The following is a 23,893-nucleotide window of genomic DNA, read 5'->3' as shown; positions in this document are numbered from 1 at the left end:
GAATCTGTACCAAATCCCATCTTTCTAACTTAAAAAACACCAAAGTTATGCCAATTTCGACCGTTCTATGACAGCTATAGGATATAGTCGGCCGATCCTTATGAAATTTTGTACATAAGATATTTTGGTCAAACATAACATGTGTGTAAAGTCCCAACCCTCTAACTTAAAAAACACCAAAGTTATGGCATTTCCGATCAATCAGTTATATGGCAGCTATAGGATATAGTCGACCGATCCCGGCCGTTCCGACTTATATACTGCCTGCAAAGGAAAGAAGGGTGTGTGCAAAGTTTCAACTCGATAGCTCCAAAACTGAGAGACTAGTTTGCGTAGAAACCGACAGACGGACAGACGGACATGGTCATATCGACTCAGGAGGTGATCCTGATTAAGAATATATATACTTTATAGGGTCGGAGATGTCTCCTTCACTGCGTTGCACACTTTTGACCAAAATTATAATACCCTCTGCAAGGGTATAACAACTTATGTTATATTTAGAGGGTATCATAATTTTGGTCAAAAGTGTGCAACGCAGTGAAGGAGACCTCTCCGACCCTATAAAGTATATATATTCTTAATCAGGATCACCTCCTGAGTCGATATGAGCATGTCCGTCTGTCCGTCTGTCTGTCTGTCTATCTGTCTGTCTGTCGGTTTCTACGCAAACTAGTCTCTCAGTTTTGGAGCTATCGAGTTGAAACTTTGCATACACCCTTCTTTCCTTTGCAGGCAGTATATAAGTCGGAACGGCCGGGATCGGCCAACTATATCCTATAGCTGCCATATAACTGATTGATCGGAAATGCTATAACTTCGTTGTTTTTCAAGTTAGAAGGATGGATTGGATGTAAGGAGTTTCAATGGATTCCTCTTTTGGCAAAATAATTCGATTTGCCAAGTTTCATAAGGATCGGCCAACTATATAAGATCCGCTATATATTTAATAATATAAGATGCGTGGCGCCACCTAGCGGACTGCGACTCAACTGCAAGGGTATATAAACTTCGGCTCTGCCCGAAGTTAGCTTTCCTTTCTTGTTTTATATAATTTTGAATATTATAATTGAAGTATTATTAAATAACCAAGATTTTTGCATATTAACTTTTTTTCAATAATCATTAAAATAAAATATATAAATTAAATTTGTGTGGAAATCTGAGTGCGTCTAACCCAAGACCAGCAGTGTATCACCATATACCTAAGAAGTATTTAAGCATAAAAATATCTCCGTATGGAAGTTTTTAATTAAGATCTAAAATATACTAAAACAACTTTGGGATTCATGAAATCCCACCAACTAAACTTCAAAGATGTCAGATTAGGCTGCGCTCTAATTTAGGTTAGCATTATAAATTCCGAAATTCTTGATTAATTGGTACTGGGGTACATTCCACATAATGAAGGGTTTCTTGATTCCTTTGAGTCAGTTGTTGCTGCCAAACAATCCGAGTTTAGCATGATCGGATCTCAAGCAGGTTAATGGAATCATCTTTGGGAACAAAATTAAAGCAGCGCACCTCCCGGACCTTCTATGGATAATAACTGATGTGAACAAACAAATTAGCCCTTGAGGGGCTTGTCATCGTCGGAATTGTCCTCGGGCTCTGTGCTGGGAAGGGCCCTGATGCTCTTCAGCTTTCGGACAAGCATTTTGTGGACGTGCCTCGGTAAGGAACTCTTAAGAAATTTGATCACCTCAGCGGGATGGGCGCAAAGGACGATGGCGTTGGTGAAGTGGGTCAGCCCCTCCTCCACCCGGCTCTGCTTAATCATATCCTCGCCCGCCTTCATCTGGCTGAGAAAATATTCCTCGAGGGAGGCCTGGTTGTTGACGCACGGCACTATCGTGGCGTTCTTCATGCGATTCCGGCGGCGGCGTTCATGTACTCGCTTCTTGTAGTCGGGAGCCGATATACGCTTCCGATCAAAATAGACGCAGTAGCTCAGGAAGAGGGCTATACCCATGCCAAGGGCAAGGTTGACGGAAAGCGGTGGTATCATCTCGGAATCAAATTTGGAAGCAAACGGAAATAGTCGTACGATAAAATGTGTTTAACGTTTGCTATCTGTATGCGTCTATCAAAGTGTAAAAATGAACTGAAAAATTGGCTCGTGCCCCTAGGTTCTTACCACCGAAATGTGAAACACGGCACATCTGATGAGCCCTAAATTTTAATTCAAATTCGATTTCGAGTTGTTCGAAGTCGAAATCGAAGTATGTATCTATGTTCCAGCTCTATTTCATAGGACCTCTGAAACATTGCTGAGAGCACTCAGTTCTGTTCAGCTATTTTAACACCCGCGCGGAGAGCATTACATGTAATACAAGCGACTAGATATAAGGAGGCATTTATTAACACTAAATATGAACCAATAAAAATGAAAAATAAAAGCTATAAAGATAATAATGCTTACATGCTTAATCTTATTTTTTCGCTTGAATTTTCGTTGGAACTTAAACGTCAGACTCATTATACATACATACATACCTTGCAGAGGGTATTATAATTTTGGTCAAAAGTGTGCAACGCAGTGACGGAGACATCTCCGATTCTATAAAGTATATTCTATAAAGTATTCTTGATCAGGATCACCTCCTGAGTCGATATAAGAATTTCCGTCTGTCTGTTTCTATGAAAACTAGTCTCTCAGTTTTAAAGCTTTTGACTTGAAACTTTGCAAACACCCATCCTTGTTGGCATCCTTGTTTATCGGAACGGCCGGGATCGGTTGACTATATCCTATAGCTTCCATATAACTGACTGATCGGAAATGCCATTACTTTGGTGTTTTTTAAGTGAGAAAAATGGGACTTGGTATAGATTCCACTTTGAGCAACATTATCTTACGATTTGCCGAATTTCAGAAGGATCGGCTGACTATATCGCCATTTAACTGAACGATTGCAAATGACCTTGATTTTTTAAAGACGGTTGGTGCTGATTCCAACATTATTATTAAAAAATGTATTTGATGTTGAAATTCTTATAAGCATTGGCCAATTATATACGATCCGATGTATGTCGTATAATCTATCGTATAAAAGCCATGTCCGTCTGTCTGTATGAAGGCGTGGGTTACAGAGACTGTAAAAAGAGAGCTATAAGAATTTGCATGAAGATACCTACCCAGAACAAGATTGTTTCAATTTTTTGCCACGGCCGCTCCCGCCCCACAAATGGCCTCGATCTGTAGTTCCTGCTCAAAAAAGGGCCTATTCAGGAAAGTTTTTTGTAAAAATTTGGGTTTAAAACTATTCCAATGGTTAATTTTTATCTAGAAGACAAAGTTAGGCCAATCGAACGATTTTTGAGTTAAAGAAATCTTATTCTGCTTCCTGTAGGTTTTTTCAGTTGTTTGTTTCAAAAAACACCATGCAACAAAATTTTGTATGGTGCGAAAGGGGAGAGTAACATGTATCACATAGTCCGGAAACTCTACTTTCTTTCTTGTTTTAATTTGATAGAGATTTGATATGCAACATTTATTCTAAGAAGCGTATACGCATAGTTCCAGTATGTAAAAACATCTAATATATAATATATATTAATTTTCCTTTCCTTCTTCAATCGGTTGATCTCCAAGAGAGTTTTCCTTTGTATTAGCATTACTTGCATGAGTGTCAGTGGGAGGTTCGACAGTTTCTTCGATTGATGGTGATTTGGGCTGAAGAGCTTCAACCGGTGCGGTCTTTGGCTTCTTGAAGCTCAACAGAATGGTCGCCAAGTTGGCGAAGGGCGCCTCGACCAGGATGTGCATCAGGTAAGAAAGAATCATCGTAAAGCCAAGATCTCCCCAGAAGTGTAGCATCTAAGGACAGAAGATTTGACATATAAGAGAATGACATATCAGAGAAGGACATATCAGAGAAGGACATCGTCTTACCACTTGGTAGTCGCTGAAATAGGTGCTGGTGCGAGTAATCCCACCGTTAAGGGACTCTATGAACATGTGGAAGATGTAGGCGGCATATGAGAGCCTGGACATCGGCTGCCACAGGGGGGACGAGAGAAAGCTGTTTGCCAAATAGCCGTATCCGTTCATACAGGCGAAAACAACCCAGCAGAGGCCCAGGGGCCAGGCGATGCGGGTGAGGGTCACATAACAGGCCTCCGTAGCAATCGAAATATTACTGGCATGGTACACCGATGTAATGCAGGTGAATAGCAGACCAAGCCCGACCAACCAGCCCAGCAGCACTGCGATGGGGTTCAACTTGAACTTTTTGCCGCGGCTCAGGTGCAGAAAGTAACCAAAAAGAATTCCAACTAGATACGGCGACGCCCGCACGTTCGCCGTATAATACAATTTTCTTCTGGCCTCCGTACCAGCGCTCCTGTAGAAAGAAATTGATTCAATATCTTTCGAGGGAGTCATATTGCCTAACTAAATCAACTTACATGGACATGTTTTTGATGACCATTATGCTGAAGAGGCAGGAAGCCAGAAGCAACATCAGGATAAAGATGCCGGCGGCCGCCTTCTTGCCCCATTTGTAAAGGGCGATAAGGAGGAACGGCGTGAAGATGTAAAGTTGCATGTCCGCGGCCAGGTACCAAGTATGGCTCAGGCACTAAAAAGGTTAGAGGCAAGGGGTTAGTCCGAGCCGGAACGGATGCGATCAGTAACATACCATGTTTTCTGCGAAGTAGTTCTGCACATAAAGAAGCGTCCAGTGCCAGGTCTCTTTGCAGGATGCGTAAGGGCCGGAGCCTATTTGGCCAAAAAGTGGACCGTCGCCCAAAAGGGGTAAAATCTTCAGGTAGACGAGGATGGCAAAAGCTACGAGGGGCGTAAGACGCACATACCGCTGAAGATACATCATGGGGATGTTGAGCTTGCCCTTGGTCCTCCAAAAATGGTTAAATTTGTCAGCTGGCTGTCAACAGATGTAACCGGAATCGAACATACCTATCCATTGTGCGAAGTGCAATAACAACAAGCAGCATACCACTCAAAAAGAAGAACGTATCGACAGCGAAGACTCCGTGCATTACAAATAGACCAAAAAAGGACCTCAACCACTGAAGAGAAAGTAAGTATTTAAAATGAAATTGTTTCAATCAAACTTTGTTTCGCCAGATTTACCGAAAATGCGTCCAGCACGTTAATAATGGGGGATGAAGAGTACTGAAGGTAGTCGTGGCCATAAACCACCCAGATAAATGACAGGCACCGAATTCCATGCAGGCAGTCTATGACATTGGGGTTCGACTTGGGCTCCACCAACCGAAAGAGTGCCCTGGAGTTGGCACGTGCCGAGAACGCCTTGACCACGACATTAGGGATTTCTAAAATAGATTTATTTTGTGCATTTATAAAGGATTGCATTTCTATTTATGATTAGTTTCATATTACTTACTGTTTTCCTGATAGAAGTAGTCATAAAGCGTGCTTGAAGCCACCAAAACACCCAGAATAGATAGAAGAACGCTGCAAATAACTGAATGTATCACAGCCTAGACACTTTTTACACAGTAACATACATGGTGAATATAGTAAGGCCGTCGTATGGCTCTTTCTCCGCGGTCTTGCATGTGTCTTCACTCACTATCTCCACGTCCTGACCAAACTCCTCGCCAAGTAGGGCTTGAAACAGCTTTTTCAGTACCGCGTCTATTTGGGAGGCGGAACAGGATGCGGGAAAGCAGACACCCGTCTTGAGGACCAGCGGCGAGGTGGCGAGGCAGTACTTTCCAGCCACTCTATGTGTGGCGGACACAACGTTCTCGATGCCGATACACTCGTCGAAGTTTCCCAGGTCCCAAAAGTTTCCCATTAGTATGCCAGAGGGCAGGAAGCCCCACGAGTCGATCACTGCACAAGGTGAGTTGTAGATACATTCTTTGAGCTGGCTTCATTTATACTTACTCTTCACAGCCCATGTTTTAAACGACGCCAGATCCTTCGTTAAGAGTGCTATGTCCACTTGGCACTCCTGTACAGCCAGGAGTCCTGCTCTGCTGGGATCGCCCGTCAGATCGGCTGCGGTTATGTTTGGGAATAGCTCGACAAACTCCACTGACAAACGACGAAGCTTGGAGATGGTCGCATACTGTATGGCATCCAGGTCCCCGACTGGTTGCTTGCTAATGGCTAATTGGTGGTCAAATTGGCCACTCACCATTGCCAGGGAGCTTAGGCACAAAACCACAAGTAGGCTGACCATGTTTCCCAGTCCGACTATTTAAACTGATTAAGTGAGCGGCCCCCAACGCCCCATTTATATTCCGGAGGGCCGGCACTGCTTATCTCAAATTAGGTCGAACGTTTCACGGCTTATCTTCTAGGATTTTGCCAATTGCAATCTTTTAGTCATTATACCCTTGCAGAGGGTATTATAAATTTGGTCAAAAGTGTGCAAAGTAGTAAAGGACACATCTCCGACCCTATAAAGTATACATATATATTCTTGATCACCTCCTGAGTCGTTATAAGCATGTCCGTCTGTCTGTCGGTTGCTAGGCAAACTAGTCTCTCAGTTTTGTAGCTATCGAGTTGAAACTTTGCACACATCCTTCCTTTCCTTGCAGGTAGTATATAAGTCGGAACGGCCGGGATCGGTCGACTATATCCTAAAGCTGCCATATAACTGATTGATCGGAAATGCCATAACTTTGGTGTTTTTTAAGTTAGAGGGTTGGGATTTTCCACACATGTTATATTTGACCAAAATATCTTATGAACAAAATTTCCAAAAATAAGGATCGGACGACTATATCCTATAGCTGTCATAGAACGATCGAAATGGGCATAACTTTGGTGTTTAAGTTTAAGAATAAACTCTATTAAAGAGCATTTGTATTATGTATTGTATATCAATAGCAAAGTGTAAGATTTGATTAAAGAAATTCAAACATAACTTATATTTGCAATTTATATTTTTGGTGGGACGATATGTACATTTTTGCAGTTGAATTTACTTAAAATAGTGCAATTTTTGGAAAAAAAAAAGTGCAAAATTTCCAACGAATCGAAAAATTGATAAAATGTAGCAAACTCAATTACTATTAAAATAAGTGCTCATTCCATAAAATCGGTTCATTAGAACGCGAGATATACATAAAAAAATGTCTGCATATCTCCAAAAATCCAAAGTCATTTTCGTGTTTACTAGACCTACATACATCAGAAAATCATAATGATTAACGAAAGGCATTTTGCGTGTAAACTAGTGTAATATAAGCTGCTACCTAACTGCAAGGGTGTATCAACTTCGGCTCCGCCCGAAGTTAGCTTTGCTTTCTTGTTTTTTATTTATAATTAATATTTCGAAATATTGATTGATTGCACTTTAATCAATGCAAATTTAAAAAAAGGGCTTATAAGAATTATAAGAATCCTTATAAGAAATTCGTTTTCAAATAAATTTTTTTATAACAAGAAAGGAAAGGTAAGGTTGCAGTTAAGGTTGTGTCATTTCCGATCGTTCAGTTATATGGCAGCTATGGGATATAGTCGACCGATCCCTTTGCAATTCGGTAGATCGAATTAGTTTGACCAAACTAATGAAATAAACGTGAAATTCTCGGAAATACAAGTATATCTCATAATACAAAGAGCAAATAATACATCGAAACAGACAGACAGGCGGGCATACTTTATTGTTCGTCATATTGATCAAGTTACTTTATAGGGTTTGAGTTGTTTCCTTCAATTCATTACCGTTGATCCGTTGATCATCTAATACAAAATTCATACTTTCTACAGGGGTACATAATTGAAATCTATTTAGGAGATCCTGCTGTCAACAATCAATTGTTTACCACAAACATCTATGCAGATGCAGCTTAGTCATTTCGATATACATATGTATGAGCTATAAAAAATTGATAACCCCTTTTAAATAACTATGTTAATTGTCTTGGTAATTGATTAAAAATTTTCGACGCAACCGTCTGAGTAATACACCACGAACTCTGAGGTATATTATCGTTATCTTCGTACTACCTGACTCATGGCAGAAATCAGAGATTAACTTGGCGAGCTGTCTAGGCCAATCGCCGGTGAACTTCTGAGAAGGCCTTGCTAAAGGGTTTCCCAATAAGAGTTACAGGGTTGGATATTCCTATATTGGACTGTAACTTTTATTGGGACACCCTTTATTTAATTGACCTTAAAATTACAAATTTTAATTAATTACACAGGCCAACAGCAAAAAATCTCCACGCATGATTCCACCTGCTCCATAACCTTTAAGCTCCCCTGAACCAAAGTCCAGAACAAACATAGGTTCTATCACCCACAGTTTTCGCGGTACACCTAAAAAAAGAAATTGATCAAATTTGACAATATATTGAATTATTTTGGCCGTGTAATGGCGATGACCATCATTGCTTCTAGTACATATAATTTTTGAAATGTATGTGTACCAACTAAAATTAAAAAATGGTATCTAGCAGTTACCATATCTTTGGAATACTCATCCAAAGTTCAAATCTCCGATTTTCTACATCACTGTGGACGGAAGTCCACGAGGTGACGACCTGCATGCCTAGGCGTGCGCGAGGAAACTCTATATATAGCCGAAGAATTAAAAATTTTCTGTAGGCAACCGATCTAAATGAATGATATACCAATCGAAAGGTATTGTTTCAATTAGATAATTTTTGTCGAAACATATTCCAAAATATGTTATTATATAAATATGTTATTTGGTTTGGGAGAAATTAGGGTGAAAGTAAACAAATTTTTAATCACTAAAGTGGAACTGGTGGACACATTTTAGTCCCCAGATAAAATATTTTTATATATTCTAGAGCTAAATACGCGTCGATTGGTACCTCAATCGACCCCATCCGACATTTCATTCAGAAGTTATTCGAAAAAATCGGTTGTCGGTTTGTCGGTTTGGGTATTTTTTTTCTTAAAAATCCTGAAAAAAATTGGAAAATGTTTGTTACTATCATATGAGCAACTATTGTTCTACAACTTTTTGAAATACCATAAGCTTACGTCAAAAAATTAAAAAAACTTTGTTAATGAAAAAATTCATAACTTTATAATTAAGAAAGATATTAAAAAGAGCCGCTTTACACCGTTGAAATGGTTTTTTAAATATCAATTTCACTTTCTTTGAGACCAAACGTCTATATAGTACACAAAAAAAAATACACTGAAAATAAACTTTTTTTTAAGAAAAAAAATTATTTTTCAAAATTTGGTCGACTGATCCTTTTTATATTGCACGTGGAGATAGCTTTTGAGATGACGCAACTTTTGATATATGTATCGCTCATATCTGGCAAAATCCGTTAACTCAAGATATAGTCCTGTAAGTGCAGCTACCCATTTTGTACAGCCTCCTATGAAGCTTGCATTTACTTATACATGTGTGTGTATTTGATTGGCAACTTTGCTTTTTGGAGTCTGCATATATTTGGTCTATACCCTAAAAAATATGGAGTATATCTTTTCAGATTTTAGTTTATTTATTTAAAAATAAAATCCAAATAAAAAAGGGCTTAAAAAGTAAAACGTAAACATTGACTCAACTTGGACTCGAACCCGACTCGAACCTGATGTAATTCTGCTTTGTGTTTCAGTGTCTCATGTCTTAATGAGAAGAATGCAAAATTTTATGAGTAGAAAGCTTTATATGCATATGCCCCCATTGAGCATACACTGCATATAAATAAAACTCTGCTTTACTTAAATTACAGCCACCACCGTTTTGGGCCAAATCATGGGTTAAAACAGTGGTTCCCAAACTCTTTTCTCTCATAGACCCCTTTCAAAACTTTGCTGGATCCGGTGGACCCCCTGCAGCTAAATAACTCGGCTCCGCCCGAAGTTAGCTTTCCTTTCTTGTTATTAGAAATTTTGTTGATGGTGAAATTCTCATAAGGATCGGACAACTATATAGGATCCGATATATATAATAATAATATAAGCTTCTGCTTAACTGCAAGGGTATATCAACTTCGGCTCCGCCCGAAGTTAGCTTTTCTTTCTTGTTATACCCTTGCAGAGGGTATTATAATTTTGGTCAAAAGTGTGCAACGCAGTGAAGGAGACATCTCCGACCCTATAAAGTATATATATTCTTGATCAGGATCACCTCCTGAGTCGATATGAGCATGTCCGTCTGTCCGTCTGTCCGTCTGTCCGTCTGTCTGTTTCTACGCAAACTAGTCTCTCAGTTTTAGAGCTATCGAGTTGAAACTTTGCACACATCCTTCTTTCCTTTGCAGGCAGTATATAAGTCGGAACGGCCGGGATCGGTCGACTATATCCTATAGCTGCCATATAACTGATTGATCGGAAATGCCATAACTTTGGTGTTTTTTAAGTTAGAGGGTTGGGAGTTTCTACACATGTTATATTTGACCAAAATATCTTATGTACAAAATTTCATAAGGATCGGCCGACTATATCCTATAGCTGTCATAGAACGATCGGAATTGGCATAACTTTGGTGTTTTTTAAGTTAGAAAGATGGGACTTGGTACAGATTCTATTTTGGACAAAATGATCTGATTTGCCAAATTTCATAAGGATCGGCCGACTATATACGATTTTCTCTATCTCTAATAATATAAGATGCGTGGCGCCACCTAGCGGACAGCGACTGAACTGCAAGGGTATATCAACTTCGGCTCCGCCCGAAGTTAGCTTTCCTTTCTTGTTTTTTTTTTTAATTTTTAGAAAATGTAAGTGCGATGCGCAACCAGAAGATATTATCCGATTTCAAAAAATTATTTCATAATGTTGGTAGTACTCCATAGCAAGTTTATGCACTATTAGAATTCGATTTGAATAACTTGTTGGAATTCGACCCACCCTGCTGACCAAGTTTCCCAGTCCGACTATGTTAACAGGAGGGCCGCACTGCTTAACTCAAATTAGATCGTTTCACGGCTTATCTTCGAGGCTTTCGCCAACTGCAATCCTCTAGTCATTTATATGTTGAAAGTCGATATACAGAAGCAACATTTGAATTATAACTGCTCTCTAAAGTATTTTCCGAGGTGAGCATTCAAATCTCAATTCGAGGTGAGATTTTCATTGTTAGCAATTGAGGAAGAACCCTGCGTTCCCAAAAGAATCAGAAATCAGTTAAAGAAACTAGCCGATTTTTTCATTGACCTTGCACGCAGAGACAACATGGGCATGCAATATGGTACGACAACAGGTATTGATGGAAATGCCAAGGAAAAATGGACAGCATCTATGCCATACATGTCAAGGTTTTGGATATACCAAAAACTACTGTCTACGCCCGTATACATGCGGAAAGTGTGCTAAGGATCATCCCACATTATCAACCTGCAGCTTGGTCTTGGGAGTGCCAAGTTTAAAAAGCCAATTCGGAAAAAAGGAAGCCGAAAATCAATATACCAGCTAATTTTCGACACTCGAGTGATTACAGAGAGAATCAATTTGTTCCAGCGGCTGTTGTACGTGGAAATCTGTCCTTTGCAGATACTCTTCGTTCTACTGCAGATACTAACCCGTTCCTTAGAACACTATGCTTAAAATGAATTAATTCTAAAGTATGAACCTCAACACTGCGCACACAGAAGAATTGAAACACAATCTCGACATGATGGTAATCACCAAGACATAGCTTTAACCCAGTAGACAAATTTGTATACCCGGCTACAACCTTCATAAAGCGGATCACCCTAGCAATAATTCCAGAGGGGTGCAGCGATCCTAGTAAAACAGGAACTCTCGTACTTCCAACATGAGCCACTTCGTCTGGATAAGATTCAAATGGCCACCATTCAAGTCACCACTAACAAAGGTGAGCTGAATGTTTCTGCGTTACACCTTCCGCGTCGTTAATGCAAAAAAAGGTCCTGGGGTAATTGTAAAGCAGACGCGAAAGGCTCCTGCCTTTTGGAAGCAGTGATGAATTCCCCAATGCAAATCTTAGCGAACAGCTATCTAACACTATCCATATGCGCAAAGCTTCACTCCAAGTGCCATGGCCAGCATAGAATATAAACTCCAGCATAGAATATAAACTCCAGCATAGAATATAAACTCGGACCTCGGCATTTCATCGGATGATTTAACAAACCATTCTCTATGAAAAATAGCGAAACAGGTGAGAAAAAACAGGTGTCCCCAAAGTTTCCCATCAGAAGAGATGATGGTTCTTGGGCACATCGCCAAGTGAGCGCGGAAGTGTTTACTGACCACAGCCTGCAAAATCGATTCCAGTAGTTTGAGTTTTCTCCAGCTTCCTATCGAAATGAGGTTCAGAAAGGAATAGATCGCCCAAGAAAAAAGTGCCCACATTAAGTAGACTAGACAACTATACAGTGAGGCGCTGCCTTTCAAAGCTGTCCTCTTTTTGGCTCATTTTTAGCCGTGTTGAGTCTTAATTACTTTTCGAAGCAAGGAAAAGAGGCAAGAATCTGCATGATCCATAAAGCTGGTAAAAGTCCGAAAAACTTAGACTCGTATAGACCTATCCGCCTAATACCTTCAGTAGCTAAATAATTCGAACGGTGCCTTCCTTCTCAGCTACTGAACATCAGGGAAATCCAAATCAGCATACCTCCCTTTCAATTCGGTTTCCGCAAATCACACGGAACGCCTGAACAACTGAACAGAGTGGTAAACTTCATTCTGAAAGGCTTTGAAGCCAAGGAATATGTGGTGGCTGCTTACCTCGACATTAAACAAACCTTCGATAGAGTGTGGCACACTGCGTTGCTGAGTTTGAAACAAAGTCGGCCACAGACGGAATTGCTTATATCGACTCAGGAGGTGATCTTGATCAAGAATATATATACTTTTTAGGGTCGGAGATGTCTCCGTCACTCCGTCCGTTGCACACTTTTGACAAAAATTATAATACCCTCTGCAAGGGAATAATTTTTTTCACAAACAAGTTTTTTTTCAAAATGGGCTTTAACGATATATCGCTTATATCTGGCATAATCTGCATACTCCAGATAAAGTCTGATAACACAGGGCAACAGCAAACAATCTCCACGCATAATTTCACCTGCTCCATAATCTTTAGGCTCCCCTGAACCAAAGTCCAGAACAAACATAGGTTCTATCACCCACAGTTTCCGCGGTACACCTAAAAGAAGAAATTGATCAAATTTTACCAGTATTGAATTATGTAGGCCGTGTAATGGCGATAACCATCATTGATTCTAGTTCATATAATTTTTGAAATGTATGTGTACCAACTAAAATTAAAAAATGGTATTTAGCAGTTACCATATCTTTGGAATACTTATCCAAAGTTGAAATCCCCGATTTTCTACATTAATTTTTGGTCTTCTATGATTTTTCCCCAAACATTTTCCTATAGAAGATTTTTAGTTTCTTATTGAAATCATGCCCCCTTAAATCCATGTTCTAATTTTGGATTTAAGGGAAAACTGGAAATAATTTTATTTAATTTATTATAGGTGGTTAAAGAAGATTTTCGTCACTTAAATTGGAGTTTTTAATCATATATTTTTAAAAAGTCATTGTTATCTAAAACTGTTTCTATGTTCAAAACGTATCTATTGCAGGTTCATCTTGTTTAGTAAAGCTTTACAGAAATTGTAGATAGCCATGATTAAACCTAAAGGTTATGGAACAGGTAAAATTATGCGTAGAGGAAAAAAGAAGTTGGAAATTGTCGGCTTGTGTAATTGGTGCTGCTAATTTTATACTGCCGCCTGGGCACTGCTTGTCTTGTAGTTTGGTTTTTTATTTGAAGTGTTTTTCGGCTATATAAATCACCTGTTAGGGTAAGGGTTATCATAATCTTTTATTTTTAATTTGTATTTTAGCTCTTCCCTTTCTCATCGGTATTTAAATCAAATTACTGAATTCTAAATTACTAAATCAAAAAAGACGTATTCAAGTCTTGTTTATATACACTGCTGGCCAAAATAATAAGTACATGCTCATAAGATTTCTTCTATGTCACGTAAATCTTTTTTTATTACCGTAACGAACAAATTCTAATTTCTTTTAGTTTTTTGACATAATGCTGATTAAAATAATACATAAGAATATTTCACGAAATCTGTAGAATTTATTGTGGATTAAACCTAAAAAACATAAAAAAGGGTTGGTCGAAAAAATAAGTACAGCAATTCTTCAAAGCCTCTAACTTAAAAATCAAAAACACTTTCTCAATTCTTTTTTTTATAGTAATCTTATGCTAATACCCAGTATATCCCCCATTATTTTGTATAACTTTTGTTATCCGTTTCGGCATGCTGGGCATTTAATTTACGGCACGTCTCCAAACCATGTCTTCTCTTTGAATTGCTGCAATTCTTCTTTATTTTGAAATGTGTTTGTGCCAATCCGACGATTAAGCTCTCCCCATAGGTTTTCTATTGGGTTTAAGTCTTCAGTTTGAATTGGCCACTTCATAATGTCCACCTTGTTTTCGGTGAACTAAGCCTTGACCAGCTTTGATGTGTGTTTTGGGTCGTTGTCCTGTAGAAAGACCCGTCTCAAGGGCATGTCTTCCTCAGCATTATGTCAGACAATGTATTTTTATACCCAAATCGGGTCATAGTATCGGTAATCCGATGAATCGGGACAACTCCATGCCAAGAAAAACAGTCCCAAATTATAATGTTTTCGCTTCCGTGTTTAACGGTCTATTTCGAGTACCGGGCGTCGAATTCTTTGCCTTTGGGTCGACGAAACAAGTCGTACATTCTTTCTGGAGTCGTTACCAAATAGATTTATTTTTGTTTCGTCGCTCGATAGGACATTATTCCACTTTTTCCAAATTATTCCCTCGAAGGAGAGGAACTTTTCTGGCGATGCGTCCTTGTAAGCCAGCATTAGAAAGTCTACGACGAACTGATCTAGACGATATTTCATGGTCAATATGAGCAGCAAAGACTTAGGATTCGGGTGTCGGTCGTTTGACAGGATTTCTTCTTTCGAACTCGAGTTTCGAATTGAACCTTGAATTTTAGGGCATTCTGGACCAAAAATAATGACTGCCAAAGTTTTTTAGCGATTTCCCGAAGACTTAATCCTTCCTTTTGCAGAATTAATGCAATTTTTCTTTTTTCTGTTGTACAATTCTTTTTTTTGCCCCAACTATAGAATTTTTTTTCCTGGGATATCCTTAAATATGCTAGGAAATAATAAAAACCAACAAATCTTAACTCGAATCTAGCTTTAATCCTTTAAAATTTATCAAATACACAGGTGTACTTATTATTTTGACCAGACCCAGCAGAAAATTAAGCTTAGTATTGAATACACGAGGTGCCCATATTTCAATTTTGTTTTAGAAATTGTGTAACATTGTAACTTATCAATATAAAAAAATTGACGGGTGTGCATTGCATAAAAATCGAGTTAGATCCAAACAAATAAACACTATATCTGTGTACTTATTATTTTGGCCAGTAGTGTATATGTTTTTAGTATCATTATCAAATAATTGAAGTTTAAAGATTAACGTTCTAGGTATAAAACAAAACACAATTGATATCAAATAACAAACCTCTTGACGAGGTAAAATACCGTTGCCGACTCCGCATGTCACGTCTAAAATATCTGATATCAATTTTGGTGACGAAAAAATGCAATAAGGTATACAAAATTACGCATTATTATAGTGTTTCTTTTACACCTTAATACAGCAACTAAAAAATTAATTATAAAAAATTTTGAAGTTTTATTTATTAAACCAGTTAATTGGTTGTTTACTTTTACATTTTAATGAAAATCCATTTCTATACTTTTTTAATGCGTCGGAAAATTTAACAATAAGTGGGCCTCGTATATCTAGTATGACTTTGACAAAATTATTAGAATCCTGCAAAAAACTACGAATTTAAACAAATATATTTTTTTTGCAGCCTGTACCTGATTTTGAACTAATTTCATTTCCCTGGACTTCTTCAGAGTACAAAAATAGTGTCATTTTAAAAAATTGAAATTTTGGAAGTTGGTCGAACTTGACACTATTTTTGTACTTTGGTCGCTTGTTACTTCGAAAGATTTGATTCAATCCTTACCTTTACCTTTCGATGAATATAACTTTTTTGTTTGTACACAGTTTTTCTCATGAGATATTACAAAAAAAAACTGAAAAAGGACTACACAAAAATGATTTTCAAAAATATTTCAAAAACGGTTCTTAAGAAAAACAAGAAAGGAAAGCTAACTTCGGGCGGAGCCGAAGTTTATATACCCTTGCAGTTGAGTTGCAGTCCGCTAGGTGGCGCCACGCATCTTATATTATTAGATATATAACGGATCGTATATAGTCGGCCGATCCTTATGAAATTTGCAAATCGAATTATTTTGCCAAAAGAGGAACCCATTGAAACTCCCAGCCTTCTAACTTGAAAAACAACGAAGTTATAGCATTTCCGATCATTAAGTTATATGGCAGCTATAGGATATAGTCGGCCGATCCTTATGAAGTTCGACAAATCAGATTTTTTTTTTCAAAATAGAATCTGTACCAAATCCCATCTTTCTAACTTAAAAAACACCAAAGTTATGCCAAAGTTTCGGCCGATCCTTATGAAATTTTGTACATAAGATTTGGCCAAATATAACATGTGTGGAAACCCTATAACTATGTGTCCCAACCCTCTAAGTTAAAAAACACCAAAGTTATGGCATTTCCGATGAATCAGTTATATGGCAGCTATAGGATATAGTCGACCAATCCCGGCCGTTCCGACTTATATACTACCTGCAAGGAAAAAAAGGATGTGTGAAAAGTTTCAACTCGATAGCTCCAAAACTGAGAGACTAATTTGCGTAGAAACCGACAGACAGACAGAGAGACAGACAGACATACGGACATGCTCATATCGACTCAGGAGGTGATCCTGATCAAGAATATATATACTTTATAGGGTCGGAGATGTCTCCTTCACTGCGTTGCACACTTTTAACCAAAATTATAATACCCTCTGCAAGGGTATAACAATCACCAATTTCAAGGTTCATTCGATTACCCTTAAATTTGTAAACTAGTGTTACTTATTACTTTTAAAATAATCGTTAAAATATTTGTAAATATTTCATTTAAATCTCATCGTGATTACTATTAATTATAATCATAATTAATTATATTAATTATAATTCATAAATAAAAAATAAATTTTTACATATATTGTGGATGTATGTACTACTTTATTCTCAGGACCTTTCTCAAGACACATCAATATTCACACTGAGGATCATTTATAAAAGATTACACCAAAAGATAAAATAAATAATAAGTTAATGATAGTTTATTGTCGAACTTACGGAATGAATCTCTAGCTGCGTATTGAGAAATTTAGATCCTAATTCCTGCAACAACGAACACAACCTATGGAGGGCGACTAAATACCCAAAGAGGCCAGATAAAAGAAACACGAATATTCGTAATAGCAATGGAAATTGGTGTAGGTCTAATACCTAACAAGCGGAAGCATTTGCACAACATCTGCAATCTGTCTTCCAGCCCAACGATATTAATAATTCTATAACAGAGACCGAAGTAGAAAAATTTCTTGAGTCACCCTGCCAAATGAGCTTACCTATAAAAAGCATCAAATATGAAGAAGTCGTAACAGAAATCAAAGAATTGAACAAAAAAAAAGGGTTTGAAAAAAGTGTTTGAAAAAATACTTCTGAAGAGAATGTTGCCAATTTTGGACGAACATTCCATCATTCCTGAATACCAATTCGGATTCAGGAGAGGCCACGGGACCCCCGAGCAGTGCCACAGGGTCATTAATGATATAATTACTGCATTTGAGAACAAAAAATACTGCACAGCTGCATTTCTTGATGTTCAACAAGCGTTTGATCGAGTCTGGCACAAAGGTTTATTGTACAAGATAAAAAAAGTGTATTGGGACCAATCGTCTACACTCTATATACGGCGGATATGCCAGTCACAAACAACTGCACTGTTGCAACATACGTTGATGATACAACCGTCTTGGCCACAAGCTCATCTAGAAATGAAGCTTCTGAACTTCTGCAGCGTGAGCTAAGCCTAATTGAAGACTGGTTCCTTCGATGGAAAATTAGAATTAACTCCCTAAAATCTGTCCAAATAACCTTTTCATTGAGACCAGGTAATTGCCCAAATGTGTCACTTAACGGCTCGCCAATACCACAAAGTACCTGTATCAAGTATTTGGGCTTGCATCTCGACCGCAGATTAACGTGGAAAAATCACATAAAAGCCAAATGTCAGCAGCAATGTAACTAATGCAAATATCCACAAGGATCTCAATATCCCAACCATAAGAGAAGAAATAAATAAAATTAGTAAAAAATATATCGACAGACTCCATAATCATGAAAATAATTTAGCCTTAAGTCTAGTAGATAACAGTTTATCATTAAGAAGACTAAAAAGTTTAAAAAAAAAAAAGTTTATTCAAGATTACCAGCCAGTTCAATTATAAATTTATTTTTGCATAAAATAAGCTAAACTAATTTTTGTTTTCAATTTTTATATCTATTCTCATAATTAATAATTGCAGTCCCTGATTACATCGCAACAATTTTGATGTTTGCAGTCCTCTTTCTTTTCCCAAAATGGAACCTGCACCAAGTCCTATCTTTCTAACTTAAAAAACACCAGCTGTCGATCCTTATGAAATTTTATAGAAAAGATATTGTGTCCAAATGTAATAAGTGTGGAAAGTCCCAACTCTCTAACTTAAAAACATCAAAGTTATGTTTCCGATCAATCAGTTATATGGCAGCTGCAGGATATAGTCGACCGATACCGGCCGTTCCGACTTATATACTGCCTGCAAACAAAAGAAGGATGTGTACAAAGTTTCAACTCGATAGCTTTAAAACTGAGAGACTAGTTTGCGTAGAAACAGACAGACGGACATGCTCATATCGACTCAGGAGGTGATCCTGACCAAGAATATATATACTTTATAGGGTCGGAGATGTCTCCGTCACTGCGTTGCACACTTGTGACAAAAATTATAATACCCTCTGCAGGGGTATAATTACCTCTTATCGCCGAATCGTTACAGAAAAGAGAAGAGGCTCTTATCGTAACCCTGTATTTCATCTACGCTTTGGACATACCCGAAGTTGATAAGACGTTTTTATTGCTACCTAATCTGATGATACTGCTGTACTCTCAAAAAGTAAAAGTGTCCTGGCAGCTACATATGTACATACGTACTGCAAGACTATCTGATTAAAATTTCTACAATAAGCCACAACTGGAACATACGCATCAATACAGAAAATTGTGTCAATATGACTTTTATAAACTGCCAAGATAGGTGTCCAGGGCTTGACAGGTATATGTATATATGTAGAAGTTCTAAAGAAATACGGTTGCCAGGATTTAATGGCTCCTTGCATCGCGCATTGACGGGTAACGATCTAGAAGTCCAAACCAGCGCCTCCTTTATGATCTTTAGATTGCAGAATTTTTACGAAAAGTAACCTGGACAAGATCCGTATATAACTCGATATCAAACAGTTTCCAATAACTAAGGACCAAGTAGATGTAAAATGATTATTCTACCACATGGGTAGCAGTGCGCTAAACATAAAATAGAATTTTCTAACAATAATTCTTTCTAAAATTCTTAAAAAATTGATTTATTTGTAAAAACAAGTATAACAAATTTTATAACGAAACCCTTGCAGAAGGTTTCGTTATACAATTCGTTAAACAATTTTGTTCAAAAGTGTGCAACGCAGTGAAGGAAACATCTCCAAACCTTTAAAATATGTATATATATTCTTGGTCAGGATGACTTCCTGAGTCGATATGAGCATGTCCGTCTGCCTATTTCTACGCAAACTAGTCTCTCAGTTTTAAAGCTATCGAGTTGAAGCTTTGCACACACCCTTCTTTCCTTTGCAGGCAGTATATAAATCGGAACGGCCGGGATCGGTCGACTATATCCTATAGCTGCCATATAACTGATTGATCGCAAATGCCATAACTTCGTTGTTTTTCAAGTTAGAAGAATAGGAGTTTCAATGGATTCATCTTTGGGCAAAATAATTCGATATGCCGAATTTCATAAGGATCGGCCGACTTTATCTAATAGCTGCCATAAAACTGAACGATCGGAATTGGCATAACTTTGCGGTTTTTTAAGTTAGAAAGATGGGACTTGGTACAGATTCCATTTTGGAAAAAATAATTTGATTTGCTAAATTTCATAGGGATCGGCAAACTATATCCAATAGCCGCCATATAACTGAACGACCGAAAATGGCACAGCTGCAAGGGTATATCAACTTCGGCTCCGCCCGAAGTTAGCTTTCCTTTCTTGTTTTATTTAAAGCTAAACAAATTCCACGAATGATATTTTTGTGTTGTCTTATCTAATAAAAAATCGAGTTAGACGGAACCTCTTGATGATAGCCAATTTTAGGAACTTTAGGATAGCCAATTTACGACTTAGCGTGATATTACTAATATTGCTAGTTCTTAGAGCTCTAATCTTTGATTGCACTTAATTTTAACAAGAAAGACTATTTCTAACCCATTATTTTTTCAACCTTACTGAACTTACATACATACATACACATGTTAATTGATTCGCACTATCGTCGAACGAATATAATAAGAATAGGCTACAGCCCTACTGCATCGTAGTAGCTTATCCGCAAGAAAATTCGTAGTGGGGAATTTCCCCGACCTCCACTGACCATGGGATCGGTGTTGCCTCAACAGCCTAGACTTGGTCAACATTTGTAACCAATAAGCTAATCAAAAGATTACGCGGAATCCAGGTTCCAGGTTGTGTGTCAGATGTGATAACGGCTGCCTATCGACACCAAAGCCTTCAGCATAAAAGTAAGAGCGAGCTGGTAGGCGACCCAATCTGTTTTTAAAGTTCGACGCAAGACGCTGTCGAAATGCAACTAGCCACCCTACTTCTTCTCTGTCCTTTGGCACTGGTCACGGCCAATATCAGAGAGGAACTGCTGCTACCCCACCTGATTAATGTGCCTTCAGCCCCAGGCGACATCGTTGATCCACAAACCTATTTGAGTACCTCCAGACTCCGACGTCTGTCGGTTGAGTTTTTTAGCTACTATGAAAACTTTACGGCGTCAGACTTGCTACAGGAGATATTTGGAAAGAGGGATTCCCGGTTGCCCACGCAGGAGGATGCGCAGTGCATTGCGGATATAGCTCTAATCAGCCGGGATCTGATGGCAACCAAACTTTGGGCCCTAAAAGGTGAGTTTTTACCGGGATTTCCGAAACATTTTTTTAAATTGATCAGACTCGAAGGAAGTAAATAAGAACTACTTTATTCAGCTGAATTCATTGAGTTGAAAAAATAAAATATACTTTTGAAGTTCATACATATGAACCATGGACAACAAAGCATTCAAAGAGGTTATAAAGCGTTTAAGGAACTCATGAATGTATTTTTGACAACCAATGTGGTTTCAACATGTCACCATAATTTGCATTTTCAAGATAGGATCCTCAGCTTTTAGGGAGAGAACTTTAAAGATAGTTTAAAGCCCTTTAAACGACTGTAGGCCATTAGAAATTTAAAAATTTATAATAGAACTAATTTTATTATTAAAACAGTTATTGACTCGTGGGGCTTCCTACCATCGGGAATCCTCACTGGGAACCTGATAGACTTGGGAAACTACGATGAGTGCCTGAGCATAAACCACGCCGTAACCTCGAGTCACAGTGTCAAGGGAAAGTACTGTTTTTCGAGGTACCCACTTGCTCCAAACATATCGCCACTGTTGGCACTTAAGACAGCGGTCTGCTTCCCCGCATCCTGTTCTGCGGACATAATGGATACTATGATGCGTAAGCTCTTCCGAACGCTCCTCAATGTTGAGCTTGGTGAGGAGGACCTCTTGGTGACGGAAGATTCATGCCAAACCTCGGAAAGGGAACCATTCGATGGACTCACTATTTTTATCATGTAAGTTGTTATTTCGGATTTAAGAACAAGGTACAAGAATAATTTCTTCAGAAAAAATATTGTCCGAAAATATACTTTATTCTCACTTTCTAATTCGTATTACCTTGCAGAGTTATCCTCTCCATATTGGCTACTCTTACCGTGTTGTCGACCATTCTTGACTATTTCTACAATGGCAAGAGTAAGTATCTTCCCAATTCGGACACCCGAATATAGGGTCCGATTGTATAATCAATCTAAACTTTTTTTAGACACCCTGAATCCTCTGGTTAAGGCCTTTTCGGCACGCGCCAACTGCCGGTTTCTGTTCCAAATCGTAGAGACCAGGTCCAATCCCAACGTCATCGACTGTCTGCACGGAATCCGGTGCCTGTCTTTCATCTGGGTTGTCTTCGGGCACGACTACCTCGTGTATCTGTATTCTCCTAACTTAAACTATGTCGACCTGCACTGGGTTAGTGTTTCTATTCTAAAACATGGCGATTTTTAATTAAATACAAATTTGGGCTTTCAGTGGCGTAGATCGGCTTACAGCATGTTACTACAGCATGCGGCGTACTCCGTGGACACGTTCTTCTTCTTAAGCGGCCTTCTCCTGGTGATAATAGCCTTGCGAACTATGGAGAAGTATGAGCTCTTTGAATACCGCTGGAAGCTCAGTAACCTTTGAAACACTCTCTCTTTAGGACTAATGGAAAACTGAATGTTCCTCTGATGTACTTGCACCGCTTTTTACGCCTTACTCCTATTTTGGCCATGGCTATTCTCATCTACACGAAAATCCTGCCGCGAATGGGCGATGGGCCGCTATACGGATCCGTGAACTTCGACGACTACTCTGTTTGCGAGAAAACATGGGCCTGGACGCTCCTGTATGTTCAAAACTACGCTACAAACAGTATTGTAAGTTATGCCGTACTATTCGACTCGAGAATGGAATACTAATGTTCTAGTAGTGTCTAGGTCATTCCTGGTACTTGGCAGTGGATATGCAGCTCTATATTCTGTCCCCCCTCATCTTGATTGCGCTTTATAAATGGGGCAGAAAGGGAGTCGCCGGCATTGTCATGGCAATGTTGCTTCTAGCTTCCTGTCTATTCAGCATGATGGTCATTAACAACATTTCGCTGTAAGTACAAACTCAGCAGCATCTATGTGTGCAATCGTTAACCTCATGCCCTCTTATAGAATGACTCAGAGCGATGGGGCCATGGAAAAGATATACTTTTCAACACACACGCGGGCCTCCCCCTATCTTATTGGTGTCCTGTTCGGATACTTCCTTCACGTTAACCGAGGCAAGGCCTTTAAGCTTAACTGGGTCGCTGTTGTCCTGGGATGGGCCTTCAGCTCGGCTTTGCTCCTTTGCTGCATATTTAGCGTTTACGGGCACGAGAGTAACTTTGAGACGCCTTCCATGCTGCAGGAAGCCTTCTATCTGACCTTTACCCGGATAGCCTGGCCATTGGGCTTAAGTTGGGTGGTGTTCGCATGCATGCAGGGCTACGGAGGAATCGCCAACAGCATCCTCTCCTCCCCTCTGTGGCAGCCTATGTCACGTCTGTCATACTCCGCCTACATCTTCCATATGTTTGTAGAGAGTCTGAATGCCGGGCTCGTGCGGAGTAATACTTACTTCAGTGATTACCAAGTGGTGCGTTGTAAACCTTATTCTATATTAAAATGTTCAAACTAATTCCCTTGCTAATTCTAGATGCTTCGGTTCTGGGCAGACTTTGGATTCACCATACTCCTCGCTTTTGTCGCCTTTATTATAATTGAGGCGCCCTTTGGGAATCTCGAAAGACTCTTGCTTCCCACCAAGAAGACCAATCCCCCCACAAAAGCTGCACACCTTAAGGGAGAGTCGGAGCGCGGAAAAGAAATCGAAACTTCGGGACCGGCTCCGGTAAAAGACACACGGCTTTAGGACTTGGATGTGCATTTAAAACTAGTTTTTATTATTTATTATACATATTGGTTTAATAAACACCATTCTCGTCTTAAGAACGGGAAA

The 23,893-nt window shown here is 38.8% G+C and overlaps 3 protein-coding genes across 4 annotated transcripts; 1 reads left to right on the top strand and 2 right to left on the bottom strand.

Moving 5' to 3' along the window:
• Positions 1–1,567: 1,567 nt before the first annotated feature.
• On the bottom strand, positions 1,568–2,008 carry LOC6503184 (mitochondrial import receptor subunit TOM20 homolog B). Its single transcript, XM_001963565.1, has one exon. It carries the CDS (start codon positions 2,006–2,008, stop codon positions 1,568–1,570), a length of 441 nt encoding a protein of 146 aa, XP_001963601.1.
• Positions 2,009–3,449: 1,441 nt separating this feature from the next.
• Positions 3,450–6,214, bottom strand: LOC6503183 (O-acyltransferase like protein). 2 transcript variants are annotated; one of them, XM_001963564.3, is made up of 9 exons: positions 5,879–6,214; positions 5,494–5,824; positions 5,370–5,440; positions 5,096–5,298; positions 4,919–5,031; positions 4,641–4,857; positions 4,408–4,580; positions 3,893–4,343; positions 3,450–3,817 (listed from the first exon to the last, which is right to left on the bottom strand). In XM_001963564.3, the coding sequence occupies exons 1-9, from the start codon at positions 6,174–6,176 to the stop codon at positions 3,554–3,556; spliced, it is 2,121 nt and encodes a 706-aa protein (XP_001963600.1). In that variant the 5' UTR covers positions 6,177–6,214; the 3' UTR covers positions 3,450–3,553. The 2 variants fall into 2 exon arrangements, with proteins under 2 accessions (XP_001963600.1, XP_044572919.1); XM_044716984.1 differs by lacking the exons at positions 5,096–5,298; positions 5,370–5,440; positions 5,494–5,824; positions 5,879–6,214 and having other exon boundaries at positions 4,641–4,850; positions 4,919–5,029.
• Positions 6,215–20,772: 14,558 nt separating this feature from the next.
• On the top strand, positions 20,773–23,837 carry LOC6502915 (nose resistant to fluoxetine protein 6). The gene is made up of 9 exons (XM_001963563.3): positions 20,773–21,158; positions 21,522–21,876; positions 21,987–22,057; positions 22,128–22,330; positions 22,391–22,503; positions 22,563–22,779; positions 22,833–23,005; positions 23,065–23,530; positions 23,591–23,837. Exons 1-9 carry the CDS (start codon positions 20,831–20,833, stop codon positions 23,804–23,806), a joined length of 2,142 nt encoding a protein of 713 aa, XP_001963599.1. The 5' UTR covers positions 20,773–20,830; the 3' UTR covers positions 23,807–23,837.
• Positions 23,838–23,893: the final 56 nt, after the last annotated feature.

Source organism: Drosophila ananassae, chromosome XL, assembly GCF_017639315.1.
Source record: "Drosophila ananassae strain 14024-0371.13 chromosome XL, ASM1763931v2, whole genome shotgun sequence".
NCBI classification, from domain to species: Eukaryota; Metazoa; Arthropoda; class Insecta; order Diptera; family Drosophilidae; genus Drosophila; species Drosophila ananassae.
This window is presented reverse-complemented; position numbering and strand designations above follow the sequence as displayed.

Coding starts and splice junctions, on each gene's coding strand:
- LOC6503184 (XM_001963565.1), bottom strand. CDS start 2,008: ATGATACCACCGCTTTCCGTCAACCTTGCCCTTGGCATGGGTATAGCC.
- LOC6503183 (XM_001963564.3), bottom strand. CDS start 6,176: ATGGTCAGCCTACTTGTGGTTTTGTGCCTAAGCTCCCTGGCAATGGTG. Junction 5,825..5,878: donor TAAAACATGGGCTGTGAAGA/GTAAGTATAAAT, acceptor CACCTTGTGCAG/TGATCGACTCGTGGGGCTTC. Junction 4,344..4,407: donor GTCATCAAAAACATGTCCAT/GTAAGTTGATTT, acceptor TTCTTTCTACAG/GAGCGCTGGTACGGAGGCCA.
- LOC6502915 (XM_001963563.3), top strand. CDS start 20,831: ATGCAACTAGCCACCCTACTTCTTCTCTGTCCTTTGGCACTGGTCACG. Junction 22,058..22,127: donor CTATTTCTACAATGGCAAGA/GTAAGTATCTTC, acceptor AACTTTTTTTAG/ACACCCTGAATCCTCTGGTT. Junction 22,331..22,390: donor ACTATGTCGACCTGCACTGG/GTTAGTGTTTCT, acceptor TTGGGCTTTCAG/TGGCGTAGATCGGCTTACAG.